This window comes from Geotrypetes seraphini, chromosome 13 (assembly GCF_902459505.1).
Source record: "Geotrypetes seraphini chromosome 13, aGeoSer1.1, whole genome shotgun sequence".
NCBI lineage: Eukaryota > Metazoa > Chordata > Amphibia > Gymnophiona > Dermophiidae > Geotrypetes > Geotrypetes seraphini.
The window spans coordinates 3210294-3228011 of NC_047096.1; the positions used below are offsets into that span (position 1 = coordinate 3210294).

Below are 17718 nucleotides of genomic sequence, written 5' to 3' on the forward strand. Positions count from 1 at the left end.
TTCTATGTTTCTATGTTTCTATTCCTAACCTGGAAGTCTGCCTGGACCACTAGTTCCAGCCTTGCTTGTAGCAGTCTCCAGACTGAGGGTATCTGCAGTCTGGCCCTTTCATAGGGTCTGAGATAATCGCTGCAGCTGTGTCTTCTGCCCGTCCGTTCCGTCTCACTTCCTGAGTAGCTGTTTTATGCAAATGAGGTCCCTCAAAGTAGCAGTATGTTCTGAGGCAGCATTTCTTGGAACAGAGTCAATAAGCGACCATGAAACAGATGCTGAAAAAGCGGAACTGGGTGGAATTATTCAGGAACGGACTGAGCAGATGGCAGCACAAGCCGCGTGCAGATCCCAGGGCCAGGAACTCTCTGTGCACTGAGCCTGCAGCAGAGGAAGCCTGGCTCAGACAGTCTCTTTGGGGTCTAGTGCAAGGTGGTCCCACTCGCCCTTTACTCTGGGAGAATGGGTGGTACCGCGCTCCGTGACGAATATCCTGACTGATCCAAAGTGCTAACTGTTGATTTCTTGTAGTCTCTCTCCTGAAGAACCTCAAACATGCCAACATTGTGACCCTGCATGACATCATTCACACGGAGCGCTCCCTCACGCTGGTCTTTGAGTACCTGGTAAGAAAGAGTCCCCTCCCCCCCCCCGACCCCTTCGGACCGCAGCGTGAGATGTGTAGCCACTCTTTGGAGGAAGCCCTGTGGACGTGGCGCCTGAGTGTGGCCATGTCGGACACTGACCTGAGTGCTGTCTTTCTGCTTTCAGGACAGCGACTTGAAGCAGTATTTGGATAACTGTGGGAACCTGATGAGTATACACAACATGAAGGTAAGGTCAGCGCAGGACCTGGGCGGTTCACCGCCATTTGCACCACGTCAATTGCGCCCCAACAAATGTGTCCCGTCAATCGTGCACCGGGACAATTGGGCCACACCAATGGCGCCCTGACAAGTGCACGCAGTTCAATGGCGCTTGTCAATCATGCTGGTGTTAGGGTAATCCTCATCTAAATCTTAGCCTAACACTAGATGGCAAGTGATCCCCCCCCCCACCCCACCCCCTCAAAAAAAAGAAAAAATAGTATCCGCTGTATGGAGCACGATTGATAGTGCACAGGGCACAATTGTCCTGCACGCATGCATCAGGTCACGGACCTGGGCACAGGGAGACGGACAGTAAGGCGGGCTGACAGCGTCTCCCCATATACTCCCTAACTGGCTGTAGCTCCAACTCCAGGCTAGACATGGGGTGAGGGGTGACATGTGGGGGACGTTGAACAGGAAAGATGCAGCATGTTCAAACTGCCTAAAGAGTGCGTTCTGGATGAAACCAGTAATCTCCCCCCTGAACTCTGTGTAACGTAGCCCATGTCATGTTTTCCTTTCCGTGGCTAGAACCAGGCTCTAACTCTCTGTGTGTCCCCCCCCCCCCACCCACCCCTCCCTTTGCTTCAGATCTTTATGTTTCAGCTCCTACGGGGTCTTGCGTATTGCCACCGGCGGAAGATTCTGCACCGAGACCTGAAGCCCCAGAACCTGCTTATAAACGAGAATGGGGAGCTGAAACTGGCTGATTTTGGTGAGGACAGTGTGAACTGGCAGGGGAGGTTTAGTCGGGCAGAAACACTGTTCTTTGGATCTGGTCATTCTTCCTCTTATCAGGAGTTGAGATTTCTGGGCTCTAATGCCTGCAAAAGGTTTCCGGGGTAACATCCCTACTGCAGATCCCCTCTGTGACATGCCTTCTCTCTCCCCTTTAACAGGTCTTGCCAGAGCCAAATCTGTCCCTACAAAAACCTACTCCAATGAGGTGGTCACACTGTGGTACCGCCCGCCCGATGTCCTCCTGGGATCCACAGAGTACTCCACACAGATCGATATGTGGTGAGCTGCCGCTTTCGTCAGACAAAAAAGCATAGGCATCTTGATACCCAGGTAGAAGAGGGCCTTGGAATCATGGGATCAACCTTCCCCTCCCCCTTCTACGAATTACTATTCTGATCCATTCTACTTGGGTATCTTCAGCTGAACCTCAATGTACCGAAGGTGGGCTATGTCCTTTTTAAAACAAAATAAAGAAACGTCTCCTCATGTAGTCCCCAGAAGAAATCTGAGAGGGATAGGTTGCTCTTGGTTTTAAAGAGATTTCACCTCCTGCTGTAATGTTTAAAATCCTGCTCACCTGTTCTCATAGGAGGTAGTATTATGTGTCTTGGCTATTGGGGTGAGTAGGTGAGAAGGGAGAGTGAAGGCCTTGCAGGACGTGAGGTTCTGAGTGGCCAGAATTGGGAGCGGGGAAGTGTCAAGGGATTTTTACCTTAGTGCATTTATAACCAGATATATAAAGGTATGTTTCAAGTTTATTAGTTTTTGATATCTCGCAAATCGTGTAACAGCTTACATGTATATAAGTACAAATAATTAAAATATTAAAAAATAAAACAACAAAATAATTATAACACAATACGTAACAAAGGGAAGAAATACAATTTATGATAGAAAAGTATAAGGGAAGGATAACGCATGAAGTATAGGGGATGGTCATCTGGTGAGTTTGATAGTACAGATTCTAAAAGCTGATGCTTATGAAAAGCATTGGAAAACAGAAAATTAATTTTTATTTGGTTTATTTACTGCCTTTTTGAAGAGATTCACAAGAATACGTTGAATCTAAGCAATAGACAATCGCAGGAATACGCCTGGCATAGTATCCTACTGAGAATATCCGAGCAATACACTTTACTGTTACTCCTATTAATTATTTTTATAGTGCTATCAGAGTCATAAAGAATAAGAAAACAGTCCCTGCTCGAAAGAGCTTACAATCTAAACAGCTAAGACAGACAAACAAGGTGTCATGGATACACTTAAGGGGAACAGTTAAAACATTGTAATGGACAGATAAGATACCGCAGAACAGGCCTAAAAGAAACGGTGAAGGTATAGGAAATTGATTTCAGCCAGAGTAGGAGGGGATAAGCAAGTCAGCTGGTGTTAGACCCTTCATCCACTAAAGGCTTGAGAGAAGAGCCAGGTTTTTAACTGCTTCCTGAAGTGGACATACTGTCCTGTGCACCTGAGCTGGGCTCTTATTGGTTTCCATCTGTCTTTTTCAGGGGGGTGGGCTGCATTCTGTACGAGATGGCCACTGGTCGGCCCATGTTCCCTGGCTCCACTGTGAAAGAAGAGTTGCATCTCATATTCCGGCTGTTGGGTGAGTCTGCATTCTCCCTATTGACCACCAGAGGGAGACAAGGATCACATCTCTCTCTCTGGGAACCTGGTGAATAAGTAACACAGAGACAGCTATATACTCACATTTATACACCTCACTCCATATCAGCATATGGTGCTAGGCAAGTGGTACATCACTGTGGGTTCATTGTCACAAAAGTTATGCTAATCCATTTTGAGAATTTAGCTTAGTGGCTACAGAATTGACTGCAGTGAGCGACGTAGGGTAAAGAGAGAGAAGTCCAGTAAAGCTATGAGCCCTGGGGAACTGGGTCAGAAGCTCTGGATATACAGTTCGAAGATATGTTTGGTTCCATCTCTCTTGCTCACTGCAGGTGCCCCGACAGAAGAGACCTGGTGTGGAATAACAGCTAACGAAGAATTCCGAGGCTATCATTTCCCCCAGTATAGAGCTCAGCCTTTGATAAACCATGCACCACGGTAAGATCTCAGCAAATCACAACCCTCCGTGCTAAAGAACAGCAAATATTTACTGGAATAAGATTATTACTGATTGTTGCAGGTGTCCGGGTTCGCCGCATCTGGGTAGATAGAACCGGACACCTACAACAATCATGACACCATCCATGAAAACCCAGGAGAACAAGATTATGATTTTTGAAAGAATTAAAATTACTGCAGTTATATTCTTTGCTTCTAGCACCAAAACTGGACAGATACTAAATACACTGCAATTAAGATATTCTCAGAAATAAGTCTACTGGTTTGTAAACCTGCCCCAGTGTAGTACACACAGTTTTTATATTGAAATATTTTTCTACCCAATACGACACATTAATCAATAGACTGAAAATATAAATCCATCAGTTTCCAAACTCTTTTAAAATGAATTGTTACACTTTTTTCAAGCAGCCTCTTCATATTTTCGTATTAAACAGACGACATTCCACCGTGCAACCTCAGATAAAACAGATCTATTCTTCCATTCAGAGAAAATATATTGTATTGCTAAACCTATTAATATGCCAAACAGCTTTGATTCAGATGTCTGTAAGATTTTGAGTAAAGCTGCAGCTTGTAAGACTATTCATTTTTAGAAATACAGCAACTGCTTTTGTACATTAGCATTCATTGTCTGGCTCCAAAGGTTTGAACTGGTGGGCGTGAGGATCGCCTGGTCACTTGTCTGCCTGGTGTGTAGATGGCGGACCTCGCGCGTCACTTAGATAGGATATTAGATGGTGCTGGGGAGGAACCAGCTGTTTTGGTACATGGAGGTACTAATGACATAGGAAAATGTGGGAGGAAGGTTCTGGAAGCCAAATTTAGGCTCATAGGTAGAAAGCTGAAAGCCAGATCCTCCAGGGTAGCATTTTCAGAACCCAAAAGGCAGGCAGAGCTCCGAAGTCTCAATGCGTGGTTGAGACGATGGTGCATGGATGAGGGATTTAGATTTGTTAGGAACTGGGCAACCTTCTGAGAAAGGGGGAGCCTAATCTGAAAGGACGGGACTCCACCTTAACCGGGATGAAACCAGGCTGCAGGCGCTAACATTTAAAAAGGAGATAGAGCAGCTTTTAAACTAAGACGGGGGGGGGGTGGGGGGAGGGTGGGGAGAGGAAGCCGACAGTCACCCAGGAGCAGGTGGTTCAGTGTGATTTAATAACACAAGCCCTGAAGGAACTGGTCAGTCCAGTGACATAGCATCTGATTTATTATGGATATAAAGGTGGAAGTTTCATCTCTCATGGAATTTGTAGATACCTCATCAGACTTTGAACTCAGTAATATGTAAAGGGTCTCTCTCTCCTCCTCTGTTTTTCTCAGGTTGGATATCGAAGGTCTAGACCTACTCACAAGCCTCCTTCTGGTAGGTTAAATCTCTCACAGGTAACTTCTAATCAATGAGTGCATTTGAAGATGCAAAACTCAGTACAATTGTAGATAGATGGCCCTGGACAGATAAAGGGGCAGATGGAGGTTAGGCCAGCAGAGATAAGAGAAAGAGTGAAAGGTGAAAGGGGAGGGAATAAAGGCAGAAGGAGAGCTGGATGGATTATACATATTTTTATCATGCTATAGATTCTGTGTGCACGAAGACTATAAACAGACCATAATGCCATCCTCAAGGGGCTGATGGGACCTTTAATTAAACAATCTTTAAGCCAAGAGATTTATAAATAGTAATTAGGAATGCAGATGGGGTGAATAGGTGAGACGGGAAAGCGAGGGCACTGCAGAATGAGAGGTACTAAGGGGCCAATATTGGAGACTGCTCATCTGATCTTCTAGCAGTGAGGAGGGGAAGTATCAAGGAATTTATACCTTGGTGCATTTATAACCAGATGTGTAAAGGTGTGTCTAAAGCATCCAGGAAGCATTGCATTTGACACAGTGCCATATGTGACGGTGGCAGTCGCTCTCTCGCTTCAGGCTCTAACTGCTCCTCATTTCAATTCCTCTGTGTGGGAAAGCCAAAGCGGTTGGGGTTTGAGGGGAGATCTGAGAGAGGTCTTGCAGGGGGTCCACTCTGGCCATCATCTTCCTAAGGGCACGGCATGCATCCTCCTCTCTGCCTCACCCCCGCTCCTCTCCTTGCCACACGCACATGTCCCTTGCCTTCCCCTTACCTTTTTTACTTCCCCGATGCGAGATTTCTACCCGCATTGGCATCGGCGCTCCCTCTGATGTCACTTGCGGGACCACGCCTAGGAAGTGATGTCAAAGAGTGAGCCGACATGATGCGAGCAGCAAGTTTGTGCTGTTGCTCACACCTGGAAAATTAAAAATGCGGGGGGGGGGGGGGGGTCGGAAAGGGGCAGGGAAGGGCACCCCTCACCCTCACTATGCCACTGCCTGGGAGTGTGCCAAAGGAAAGAGATTTCCCCAGTAGAATCCGAGCACTTCCCTCAGGAGCATCCCTGGGTTCAAAGCCCAGCCTGGCAGGAGTCCCCCTGGTGCCCCCACCTGAGGTAGAAGGGTTTTAGTGGGTGACATTTCCCCCCCTTTCTTCCCAAGAAAGTCTGAACACTTCCAGGTTGGGTTCAATGGACCATTGGTCTGATTCAACATGGCCCAGTAGCTCTTGAAATGATGGTCAGAGGAACAAAGCATGAGAAAATCACCGAGATGTACAATCTGTTTGCAAGGGTTTTATCACTAGCCCGTCTGTATTAAGCCTTATTTATGAATAGTAACATAGTAACATAGTAGATGACGGCAGATAAAGACCCGAATGGTCCATCCAGTCTGCCCAACCTGATTCAATTTAAATTTTTTAATTTTTTCTTCTTAGCTATTTCTGGGCAAGAATCCAAAGCTTTACCCTGTGCTTGGGTTCCAACTGCCGAAATCTCTGTTAAGACTTGCCAAAGCAGTGTCAAAGAATGCCAAAGCAGTGTCAAATGTTCACATGGGGAGAGGGAGAGGCTGCCATATTACAGCTACACAAAATCATCAGTTGCTGCAGATGAGAAATCCCTACCGCTGAGAGCTTACTTTCTAAGTGAAGGCTGACAGCAATAGACAGGATGGGGCAAAGAGGACCTTGGAAGAGAGGATGTGAACTAAAAGTTTAGAAGGGGGAGAGCAAGAAGAGGTTGGCGAAAACACAGGGAGGAGCTGCAGCAAGTGGAGGAAGGCCATGAGGTGATGTTTGAATAGTCTCAGAGAATTTGGTAGGTGCCATCGGCTCATGTTTGAGTCCTTGTGCCTTGATGCAGTCGCCATTGTTGCATCAAACGCGATCCTCCGCCTCCAACGCTGCTGCCCAGATGGGGGTGGGACCGCCGACGGCATAGCTTTCAGCTTCACAGATGCACGCAAGCCCCAGTGGCAAGAAAAAATCCATGTACCATGACTAGAGAGTCCCAGATAAAGCATGTTGTGTGCATGACGAGAGCTGGAGTTTGCAGGTCTCTATAATTTAATGTGTGTTCTATTTTAGTATGAAGCCAAACGACGGATCTCTGCTGAGGCGGGGCTGCGACATCCCTACTTCAAACATTTGGGAGAACGTGTGCATAGCCTGCCTGACAGTGAGTGACCAAAGGGGGATGTAGTTTGTCAAGACCCAGGTTCTCCCCCTCCCCATTTAATGATCCAGTCTCCCTCCTCCAGGTAGCCTGCAGGAAGCAGAAAGGGACAGAACTGAGAAGGGAGTAAAGCCATTTTGGTTTTCTGTCCTATTTGTTTCAACCTCACCCCCTCCTCTCTAGTGTGTTTCCATGGCAAAAGCGCATGTAGGGAGGGATTGGGGCCAGGTTTTGGGACTTGGTCCAGGGCAGAGTGGGGGAATGAGTAAGGTCACCATATTTGTGAAGACAAAAGAGAGGACCTTGCCCTACCCCCAGCCCCGCCTCCAATACAATACTACTTTATCCTAAAGGGAAAAAAGTTTTTAAAATTCTTTTTTTTTTTTTTTTTTACCTTTGTCATCTCTGGTTTTTGCATTCCTCATCTTCTCTTCACTCCCTTCCATCCAGCATCTTCCCTCTTCTGTCTCTTCAATCCAGCACCTGCCCCTTTCATCCACCATCTGCCCTCTTTCTATGCCCCTCTACTTTTCTCTCTGCTGTGTCCCACCTGTGCTGGAACAGGAAATTGCATCACAGGATGTGGGATATGGCAGAGAGAAGAGTTCAGGAGGAGCCGACCGGCACTGGGTGTCTCAATCACTGACGTTGCCAGTAACGAATCCAAGGCTTGGAAGACTGGGGGGACGGGGGGGGGGGGGACAGGGAGGGACCAGAGAGGAAGTGCAGGGCAGCCTGGAGAAGAGGAAGAGTGAAGACAAGCCAAACTATGGGAAGGGGGAGGGAAGTTGGATGCATAATTTACACTGATCCCAAAGTGGGTGGGTGGACTTGTGGACGATTCACTTTTTTCAAACCTGGCCAGACAACTACAAATTCCCCTAATTTAAAATAATTTAAAAAAAGGCCTGGACACCCAGACAGTCCTCTAACAAGAGGGCATATCTGGGTTTTCCCTGAGGTATGGAAGCCCTAGGAATGAGACACCCTTTTGCGCAGGTCTGACCTAGGAATGCGGGAACGACTGAAAGAGGTCATTTATGAGAGGCTGAATGTTTATTGGGGGTGAGGCAGGAATTCTTGGGTGGGTGAACGTTGGAAAACTGAGGCCCAGTGATCATCACTAAACCTGTTTTAACAGCTTTAGCCATGATCGCATTTGCTGATCCGATGCCACCTCGTTTTGGGCACGATCGCTCATTCCCCGATCTGACCATGCAAATAAGCTGATTAATATTAAAATGCCATGTAAGCTAGTCGAGCGACTGATGCTCTAAAAAGTGACCGCTTTTATGTTACCTTTACACTGTTCAGATCTTAATTTTGCATACTCATCTCGCGTGCTTGGGCCTTCTGCTGTCATGTTTCGTTTGATGCTGCTGGCTTGTTTTATCTTTTCTGTTTTTATTCTCTTTTTTTAGCGGGGAAGGAGCACGCTTTTATTTTCAGTTTGAATAAACCTCTTGTTATACGTCAGCAGTGAGACCGTTTCTCCATTTTAAATACCATAACTTTATATATTTTCATGATCTTTACTCTCTCTGTTTTGACGTGTCTTGCAAGCACGCTTTTTGACACTGGCCCTATGGTGGTTTTACACTCTTTTTGTAATCACTTGACTCGGGTGTGACCTCATTGGTTTTATTTGATTTAACCCCATATACAATGGTACAGAACATCCTATATAATAAAAAGCTAGCCGCGCATGCGCACTCAGACCTGCGTGATCTGTCCTCCCTGATCCGTAGGTCTGTCCACTGCGGCCAACCCTAGCGGAAACAGGAAGTAGTCAGAGAGGGCGGGCCGCAGTGGATAGAAGACGGCAAAGCCAGCGGTAGCGCGGTGCAGCGCTTATCTCTCAATGCTGCTTCTGCGATGCGAACAATGGTGGAGCCTGTGGCAGTTTATGGCACGTGTGGCAGTTCCGGAGAACAGATGGAAAAAGGGCAGGACAGTGATAGTGACAGCAACACTGGTGATGACGTGAAGAAGCAGCAGTCCGAGTCAGCAAGGAAACCAAATCAGAAGGAAAACAAAGCCCGTGCTGAGGGGGCCACTTCAGAAAACAAACAAAAACAGCATGAGGAACGTTGAGAAGCTAACAGGAGAGGAAGCTACGAACGAGACAGAGAGGAAGGAGCCCTGTGCAGATGTTTCTGTCCCAGGGAATGGAGAATTTGCAGCCCAGCAGAATGAGAATGGTGAAGACAAGAACCGGGAAGAAGGCCACAGTTTGGGTAGTGTAAAGCAAGAGGTGCCGACTGAATATACACAGAATGACACACATTGATGCTAAGATGGAAAAGTTAGGCAGTGACAGAGAGAGAGACAGATAGAAAGAAAGACAGACACACAGACAGTGGCCAAGGAGAGTGAGAGAGAGAGACAGAAAGAAAGAAAGAAAAACAGACAGACAGTGGCCAAGGAGAGATAGAGAAAGAAAGACAGAAGGCGACCAAGAATAGAGACAGAAAGAAAGAAAGAAAGACAGTGGCCAAGGAGAGAGAAAGAAAGACAGACAGCAGCCAAGGAGAGAGACAGAAAGAAAGACAGACAGACAGACACATCTATTCTAGCACCCGTTAATGTAACGGGCTTAAAAACTAGTTCATTTTATAAGCTTTTTAATATTTTAACCAAAACAAGTACCACGCATACTCCTTTAGGATCAAGACGTTCCTTCTCTTTTCGAATCTTCCACGTAATCATTGACCTTTTGCTACAATGTATCAGATCAGAAGATGAGAAATGTATCTCACTGGAGGTTTATTGAGTTCCTTTTTTGCTACATTGTTTCAGTCAAAGTCTGTTTTAGTTTCTCTGTAGTGTAACCAATGTCATTAACAACTGGATCTGGAAAGGCCCTGCGGTCTCCCCCCTCACCCCATTCCCCAGAGACCCCTTCCCTACTATACCCTTAATAAGTCCCACAAAAATCATTTTGGAAAAAACTGAGTTGCAATTAGAACACAACCATCCAGCTACCAAACAATATCATATAAACAGCTTTTTAGCCCCATGGCCCCGTCCTTGCCAGCAAGGGTCTCGGGGGTGGCAGGTGCTGCCCTGCCCCTTCGACCAGGTCACCAGCCCACCTGGTGTAGCATAAAGATAGACGTACTAGCGGTTTGGACGGTGAAATGGCTGGACGTAGCAGTAGATGATTTTTGGGAAAAAAATTTTGGATGTATTTTTCGAGAATGGACTTTGGACGCTGCCCTAGGCCCAAAACAGACTTAGACGCTTGTTTTGATTATGCCCCTCCACATGTTCTAGGGCTCCTGATGCAAGCAATCTAGCCGTGACGCTTCCATGAGCTACTATGTTTTGCTACATGTGTTTATGATTGACAAGGTGACTGTTTGCATGGATTTTGAAGACTAGGCGCACTCTGCTCTCTTCTCTTGGACCTTGTGGTTAGTTGTGCAGAGGTGATCGTCTCCTTTTTTGGCTGCAAACTTTTTAGTGCATCAATAGCTCTTTCTGAATCGGTCACAAAATCAGATCGGGCCAGACCCACATGGTCTTACCGATCCTGTTAGTTCATCTAGGCCTCAAGGTGTTGCTCCAGGGTGTAAGTGTATATTTTGGTTGCCTCCGAGACTGAGGCCTGTGTTTCTAGGATGACTAGGGGTACGGGGAAAGGGGTGCATGCATGCTGAGAATCTTCCTCTTAAAATTGCACCCCAACCTCTTGTCAGCTTAGCTAATAGGGAGTATCATTTCTGCTGTATTTCCCCCGGTTCTGGGCCAAATCCAAGGCATTCTCCCAGGAAGATTGCGCTTGGTTCTGGCCAGTCCTTGATATTCAGATAGAAATACTGCGTTATGAAATGTCTGGCTTTGGGGATGCATGATCACGGACAGTAAACGGCACCAGCAGATGCTAAACTGTGGCTCAGGACTTCTCAGGACTTTGTTCTGCCAACATTTCAGCAGCTCAGACACATTCTCCTCTTTCTCACAGACACCTCCGTCTTCTCCTTAAAAGAAGTTCAGCTACAGAAGGATCCGGGGTACCGGAGTTCAATCTTCCATCACACAGGTAGGAGCAGGCTGGGATGGGGGAGGGGAGTTTAGCATATAGGGGGGGTTGCCTTTTGTCCAGGTTTTGAAAAGCTTCCAGCATGGGACTGCGTCAGGATTGCATCTGCACGTGCATTGGCATATATGTGTAATACTGTATAACTGGATAAGACTTCTCAATATACAAATAAGCAACATATATGTCTGGCATATAAAGTAAGTAAAGTGTTTACATACACTCAGAATTGTGAAATTTGAGCAAGAGCCAAACCCACCGCTCCATCACTGTGTATGACTTATTTTGAAAAAGAACAAACTGTTCAAATGCTCAACTAATTTTCAATGGCAAAAGAGAGAAAGAAGCTCCCACTTAGCTCTCAACTGTGTCAGCAGGTCCCTGACACGGACCATGTTTCGAAATTCTTTCTGAAGGGACCCAGAGGGTGATGTCAACTGCTCAAAATGCCAAGGAGATAAGAGTAGTGTGATACGGGCAAGACACCTTGCAATCATATATATAACGTACCTTTACTTCACTGCTTCATTCATATGATGGCTGTAATGTCATCGCCTCACACCTTCGCATGTCCAAATGCTCTCCCGATGAGAGCAAGAGAGGTTGAGGGGGCAGGGATGGGGCAGGGCTGGGCAGAATGGGGCATGACTTGGATGGAAAGGGGTGGGGATGGGTAGAACTGGACAGGCCGAGGGGCAGGGCCATGGGGCCGGATTTTACAGGAGTACAGGGGGAGAGGAATCTAATGATATACTTTCGGTGGCAGTTCTAATGCTCTACAACCTCTTGTGAGGGGCAACATATGAGTGTGGTTAAGTAATGGGAGTCTCCTCAGCACACATTTAGGCCTGGATTCTGTAAACGGCACCAAAAAAAATGGCACCAGCCGGGTGTCAAAGATGTTGGAAATGTGGGTGAGGGTTTTAAAGGCCGAAGTTTTTGGCGAATATCACGCTCCACCCATAAAAATGCCCACTTGGGCATCAGGCACTGCTAAGAGCCATACGCTAGGTGCCTACCTTTTATTGCCCACAGTGGGGTGGGGGGGGGGTCTGCTCTGGGTGCTGGCCCCCCTCCCCCTCCTCTCTGCCCCCTTCCCCCTCCTTCCCCTGCCGCACGCGTACCCTTTCCCTTCCCCCGCACCTTTTTAACTTCGGCGTAAGCGGCCACCATCTTGGATTCGGCGCTCTCTCTGACGTGGTTTCCGGGACCTGCGTCTAGGAAGTGACATCAGAGAGAGTGCTGAAGCCAATGTGGGCAGCAAGATGGTGTCCGCTTGTGCCGAAGTTAAAAAGGGGCGGGGGAGGGGCACCACCACCCCAGGCGCTGTTCACCCTCGCTACGCACTGATTGCCCAATTCATTTTTTTTTTTTTTTCAATTATTGAAGCTATTAAGGGGATTTTGCCAATTAATTTAGGCGTCTAAACGGTGCTGAACGTTTGGCGCCCTTTAGCGAATCTGGCCTTTGCGGCCCCTTTTACAAAGCTGAGGTAGGTGATTCTCCCACGGCAAATGCACCAAAGCTCATTCCATTCCTAGGATGGCTTCTGTGGCTTTGTGAAAGGAGCTCTTAGGCTGTAAGCTCTTTCAGGCAGGGACCCTCTCCCTTATTTGGATTGTGCTTTCTTCCTGCAGCTCGAGGGAAAAACAGGAGACAGAGTATATTTTAATGTGGATCTGGCTTCACTCCGGTGGTCACGGAGAAGATGAAGGGAGCGCTGGAGAGAGACTGCACCAACCTCGTCCTTCAGTCCTGGAGTGCGGGTCTGAGCCAAGGAGAGAGCAGAAGCTCCTGTCACCACCAGCCGCGCCTCAGTTTGTCGGTGACACGAGCTCTTTCACCTGACCCACAGTGGCAAAGACAGATACACGCAATGAAAACACTTCTGTTCCCGACATCAGGGTTCCAATCCCAGTTTGCCCACTGCTGTTCCTTCCAGCCTTGGGCTTCAGGTACAACCTATCAGGCATGGAAAGATTTACAAGAATGCCTGAACTGTAACTCACCAAGTTTAGGTTTGGAAAAAAAAAAGTGTTAACAAAATCTGAACTCCACATTCAGTCCAAAGCCACATACACAAATGTCACATGCGCAGCCTGGAATTCACGCTGCCTTCTTTAGAGAAGGGCTATGAAAAATGGTGGCCTAGATTCACTAAGCTTACTGATCATGCCCCAACCCAATTCACTAATCTTCCTCCCAATCCAATCCGCACCCGATCCAATCCGCACATGCAAATGAGGGGGAATGGCATGCAAAGTGGGAAGGCAGGAATTCACCAAAGAGAAGAAGGAACATCGACTGGGCTGGCCAATCACAAAAGAAGCCACTGCTGAGGAGCAGTCACTCACGTCCTTTCCGACTGTCCTACTCGCTTCCGTCCTGAAATCCCAGCCCTGCAACCCTGAAATAAAACATCTCCCTTGTGCAAAAAGTGCCCTGCTCTCTGCCACCCTTCGAGCCCGCGGGTTTAAAGTGTGTTCTGTTCCATAGTTTCGAGGGAGCTGTCCAGGCTACGAACAGGACCAGCAAGAGGAGGAGGTGGAGGCGCGTAAAGCTCTTCATGCTGTGGCTGTGGCTGGGATGCTTTGGCAGGAGTCTCCCACTTCCCTGAACTGCCATTCTGTGGGTGGATGAACTCCTTCCCCCTGTAGCGCTGACTGGGTGGACTTTCTGTTCCATTCTGCACAAGTTGAGATAATTCCTGCGCATGTGTCGTGATCACTCTACACCAATCCGTGGGATCCCTTGTGGGCGTGCTTCCGATCAGATCATTTCAATGGAGGAATTGTTGTGAATCGGTCGCCCGGCAAGACTCGGCCATGGATCGGATCGGAAAGGTGAGTTTCGTGAATCTAGGCCTATGTTTTCAAGCTCCCACTCCCTCTGATCTTCCATTTAATGAGATGAGGACTGAGACACTCGGAAGCATCCTGAACTCGCTTTGCACCCTGTGTGACACTCCCCCTACCGCACCGCAGCCAACACAGGAGAGATAACGGACACCCCGCCCCTCCCCATCTCTTTAGCACCCTGCACCGCCCACACAGAAAATGTGGGGATGCTGGCAGAGGGGGAGAAGCTCCTCTGCATGTCGAGGGTTATCCTCAAGGCAGGTGAATTGCATAGGAATTTCCTTTCTCTCCCCATCTCCCACTAGGAAAGCAAACGCAGAAGCCTCGTGTCAGACTGACAGGAGCCTGGGACATTTCTTTCATTCAAATAGGATGTTAGCAAAGGTCTAATGTATACGAACATAAGAATGACCTTACATCAAGCCCAGTAGCCCATCCTCATGGTGGCCAATCCAGGTCACTAGTACCTGGCCAAAACCCAAGGAGTAGCAATAGTCCATGCTACCGATCCAGGGTAAGCAGTGGCTTCCCCCATGCCTTTCTCAATAACAGACTATGGACTTTTCCTCCAGGAACTTGTCCAAACCTTTCTTAAAACCAGCTACGCTATCCGCTCTTACCACATCCTCTGGCAAAGCGTTCCAGAACTTAACTATTCTCTGAGTGAAAAAATATTTCCTCCTATTGGTTTTAAAAGTATTTCCTTGTAACTTCATCGAGTGTCCCCTAGTCTTTGTAATTTTTGACGGTGTGAAAAATCGATCCACTTGTACCCGTTCTACTACCTGGTTCTATGAAGAAATCTTTTGTATACACAACTTTTGGTCAACACGGACCTGAAAAGGGACTCGACCCCTGTGCCCACTCTCCTTTATTAAAGATACTGTCCAGGAGGGGCCTGCGGTCTGGGTCAAGGCAATGCCTGAGCACAGGGAGAAGATGCCATTCCAGGTTCTTTTCTGCCACAGACATGGAGGATTATCCAACCCCCCCAACCCCCTGGCAGCAGAGAAGGAATGACTGCTAAATGGGGTAGATGTTTGGGAATCTTGCCCCACCTGGCAGAGATACTGGTGCCAGCATAAGCGTTTACCTAGCAACCCCCCCCCCTCCCCCCGGATACCACTTCCTGTACAGATCACACCCGTCCCAGACCAACACCATATAATACAGTACAACTCTCTGACCACTCAACCCCCCACCCCACCCCACCCCAGTCAGTCACCACAAACTAACAAAACTCGTAACATGTAGTTCTCCCATGTTCGATGGTTCCGTTTGGGAAGAGCAAATTCTCATGATTCAGGCACTGCTCTCCACAATGAGGCCACCATCTAGGAGTATTTAGGAGCTGCCTCGGACGTGTGGCTACACTCCAGACTTTGACTTTGGAAACGTGGTCATTCTGTGGTGTTTCCTGTACAGTCTTGTAGCAAATGCCCGTCACGTCTGGTGCTGGTCTTTGTTCTGTATAAACAGACCACCGTATTACACTTCATCTGAAGGTGTGCTGTCAAATGATTGATCGGTAAAGACCCCCCAAATCTGGTATCTAATAACCCAAGATATTGCGTCACCAGACTCTCATTGCTATGGCTTCAGAATAGATCAGCGATAACTGTCCTTGAGCAGCGAAAGCCCTCAGCTGCGTTTGAAAATCTTTGTTACCTCAGCCATGAAACTGGAAGAGGACCAGCCTGTGCCAATGATGTGGGCATAGAGTGGAACCATTGGGAAGACAACTTTATTTCATGGAATTATCAATTCGAATCGTCACAATATATGCAAAGGTCGGGTGGGCTGGAAGTAGGAGGGGTTACCAGTCCTAGAATACTACAAACATCTAGGAAGAAATGGAGAGTCAAAGTTTAGATTTATTTAAACTTCCTTTTGCAAGCCCACTTCCTTGGCCTCTCTAGAGCAAGGGATCCCTCTGCTGCTTGAGGCAGAACCTGGGAAAGTGTAGTTTCCTCCAGCTTCCCCCTAATCCCCAGTCTTTAGTCTCTGCTCGTTCCCATCGGTCGGATTTCCTACAGTTCTCCATTACAACTTTTCTACTCATCACCTTGAAGATGCCTGAATCATCAAAAGCAGGAGATTGATGAATGTGCTGGATCCTTATGAATTGTTCGTCCACTGATTGGATCCGGCGCACGAGGACCAGTGCTGCTTTCATTGTGCCTGCATGTCCACGCACGCAAGCTGAACCAGCCCTGCTTGCATTGTGCCTGCCTGTTTTTGCGCGCACGCAAGCTGAGGAAGAGGACACTGAGAGACTTCATGAAAAGGAAGCAAGCCTGAGAATCAGCCTGCCCCCTTAGACACCAGCATCTAAACCTGACATGACTAACTTAAATTGCTACCCTTCATGGATACAGATAATATGAGAAGAAAATGGTTATATGAGCTTAGAAAGTGGTTTCTGTGGAGGTCTCATATGAAGCCATAAATTCTCCCCCTCTTTTAGCGAGGCGCGTTGCCAAGCAGCACGAGCTAAATGCCGAGCTGCCCATAGGAATAGAATGATTGTTTGGCATTTAGCTTGTGCTGCTCGGCAGCATGGCTGGATAAAAGGTTGGGGGAGGGGGGTCTGTGAGGTAAGATTGGATGTGGCTAACATTAATGTCTCCTTTTACTAAACTGTGGACGAACTTCTTACCGTGGGCCGGTAAGGGAAATGCTCCAATGCTCATTCAATTCCTATGACTGGTGGAGTATTTACCTCGTCGGCCCACAGTAAGACGCTCTTTCGTGGTATAGTAAGACCCAGCATAAATTTCTCCCCAATTTTGACAGCATACCTTTAGATAAATATATCGAGAAAGAGCATTAAGGACTGTAAATTATATAAATAGATATATTTCATGTGATTAACTGAAATAAAGATATTTAAACTTATTATAAAGCAAATCATATTGATTTTAAAGATCATTGCAAAGAAAAGAGTTTTGCCGAGGGGGAGGTTTAATTTTGTTTTAAGGAGAGTGACTTATAAAGAATGCACCACCCGCTAAGAATATTTGCCACTGAATGTTTTATAAAGATGTATACTTTTTTGTATTTTTCAGATGTGATATGATATGAACTCATAGCTGAAGTTTGATCTGTGTCTTGCACAGAGCAAAGATGAAAATAAATAACTTTACTGGGGGTTCACAACTTTGCCTTCTTATGGTCAGTTATGACACTTTTTAAAATTATGTTCAATTGTTTATTAACTTTTAACAAAAAACAATAGAACTCCCAACAGTAACAATACACAATCCTCTATAATAAAATCCTAAGCGCGCATACACTCATAGGACAGTGTGTTCCCTGACAGCATGATGTGTCCCTCCAGGATGATTCCATTTTCCAACATGGAGGCAGGGAACACGCCGGCGACTCCCCCCTCCCGCCCTCACTCACCGCCAAACTGCTGCCGTCACTGATTCCATAGGCGTCAGAACGGGGGGAGGGCACAGGGGCCATGGCCTCCCCAAAAATTGCCCTTCCTGTACATGATCCAGTGTGGGGGGGAACCCCCACTTCTTCCGAGTCTTGGAGATTGCTACCAGGCTAACGCACCCCTGCCGGCATCTACTTCCCCTCCT

General features: G+C 47.2%; 1 protein-coding gene across 2 annotated transcripts in view; it reads left to right on the top strand.

Moving 5' to 3' along the window:
• The window catches only part of CDK18 (cyclin dependent kinase 18), a 44055-nt gene extending 29453 nt beyond the window's left edge, over window positions 1-14602 (top strand). For both annotated transcript variants that reach the window (XM_033918439.1, XM_033918438.1), the window contains exons 6-15: window positions 523-617; window positions 763-825; window positions 1452-1575; window positions 1760-1880; window positions 3113-3210; window positions 3566-3671; window positions 5019-5061; window positions 7138-7228; window positions 11193-11270; window positions 12905-14602. In XM_033918439.1, the coding sequence (XP_033774330.1) occupies window positions 523-617; window positions 763-825; window positions 1452-1575; window positions 1760-1880; window positions 3113-3210; window positions 3566-3671; window positions 5019-5061; window positions 7138-7228; window positions 11193-11270; window positions 12905-12939 (854 nt within the window). In that variant the 3' untranslated portion in view covers window positions 12940-14602. The remainder of the gene's footprint in view (window positions 1-522; window positions 618-762; window positions 826-1451; window positions 1576-1759; window positions 1881-3112; window positions 3211-3565; window positions 3672-5018; window positions 5062-7137; window positions 7229-11192; window positions 11271-12904) is intronic.
• The last annotated feature ends 3116 nt before the right edge of the window (window positions 14603-17718 follow it).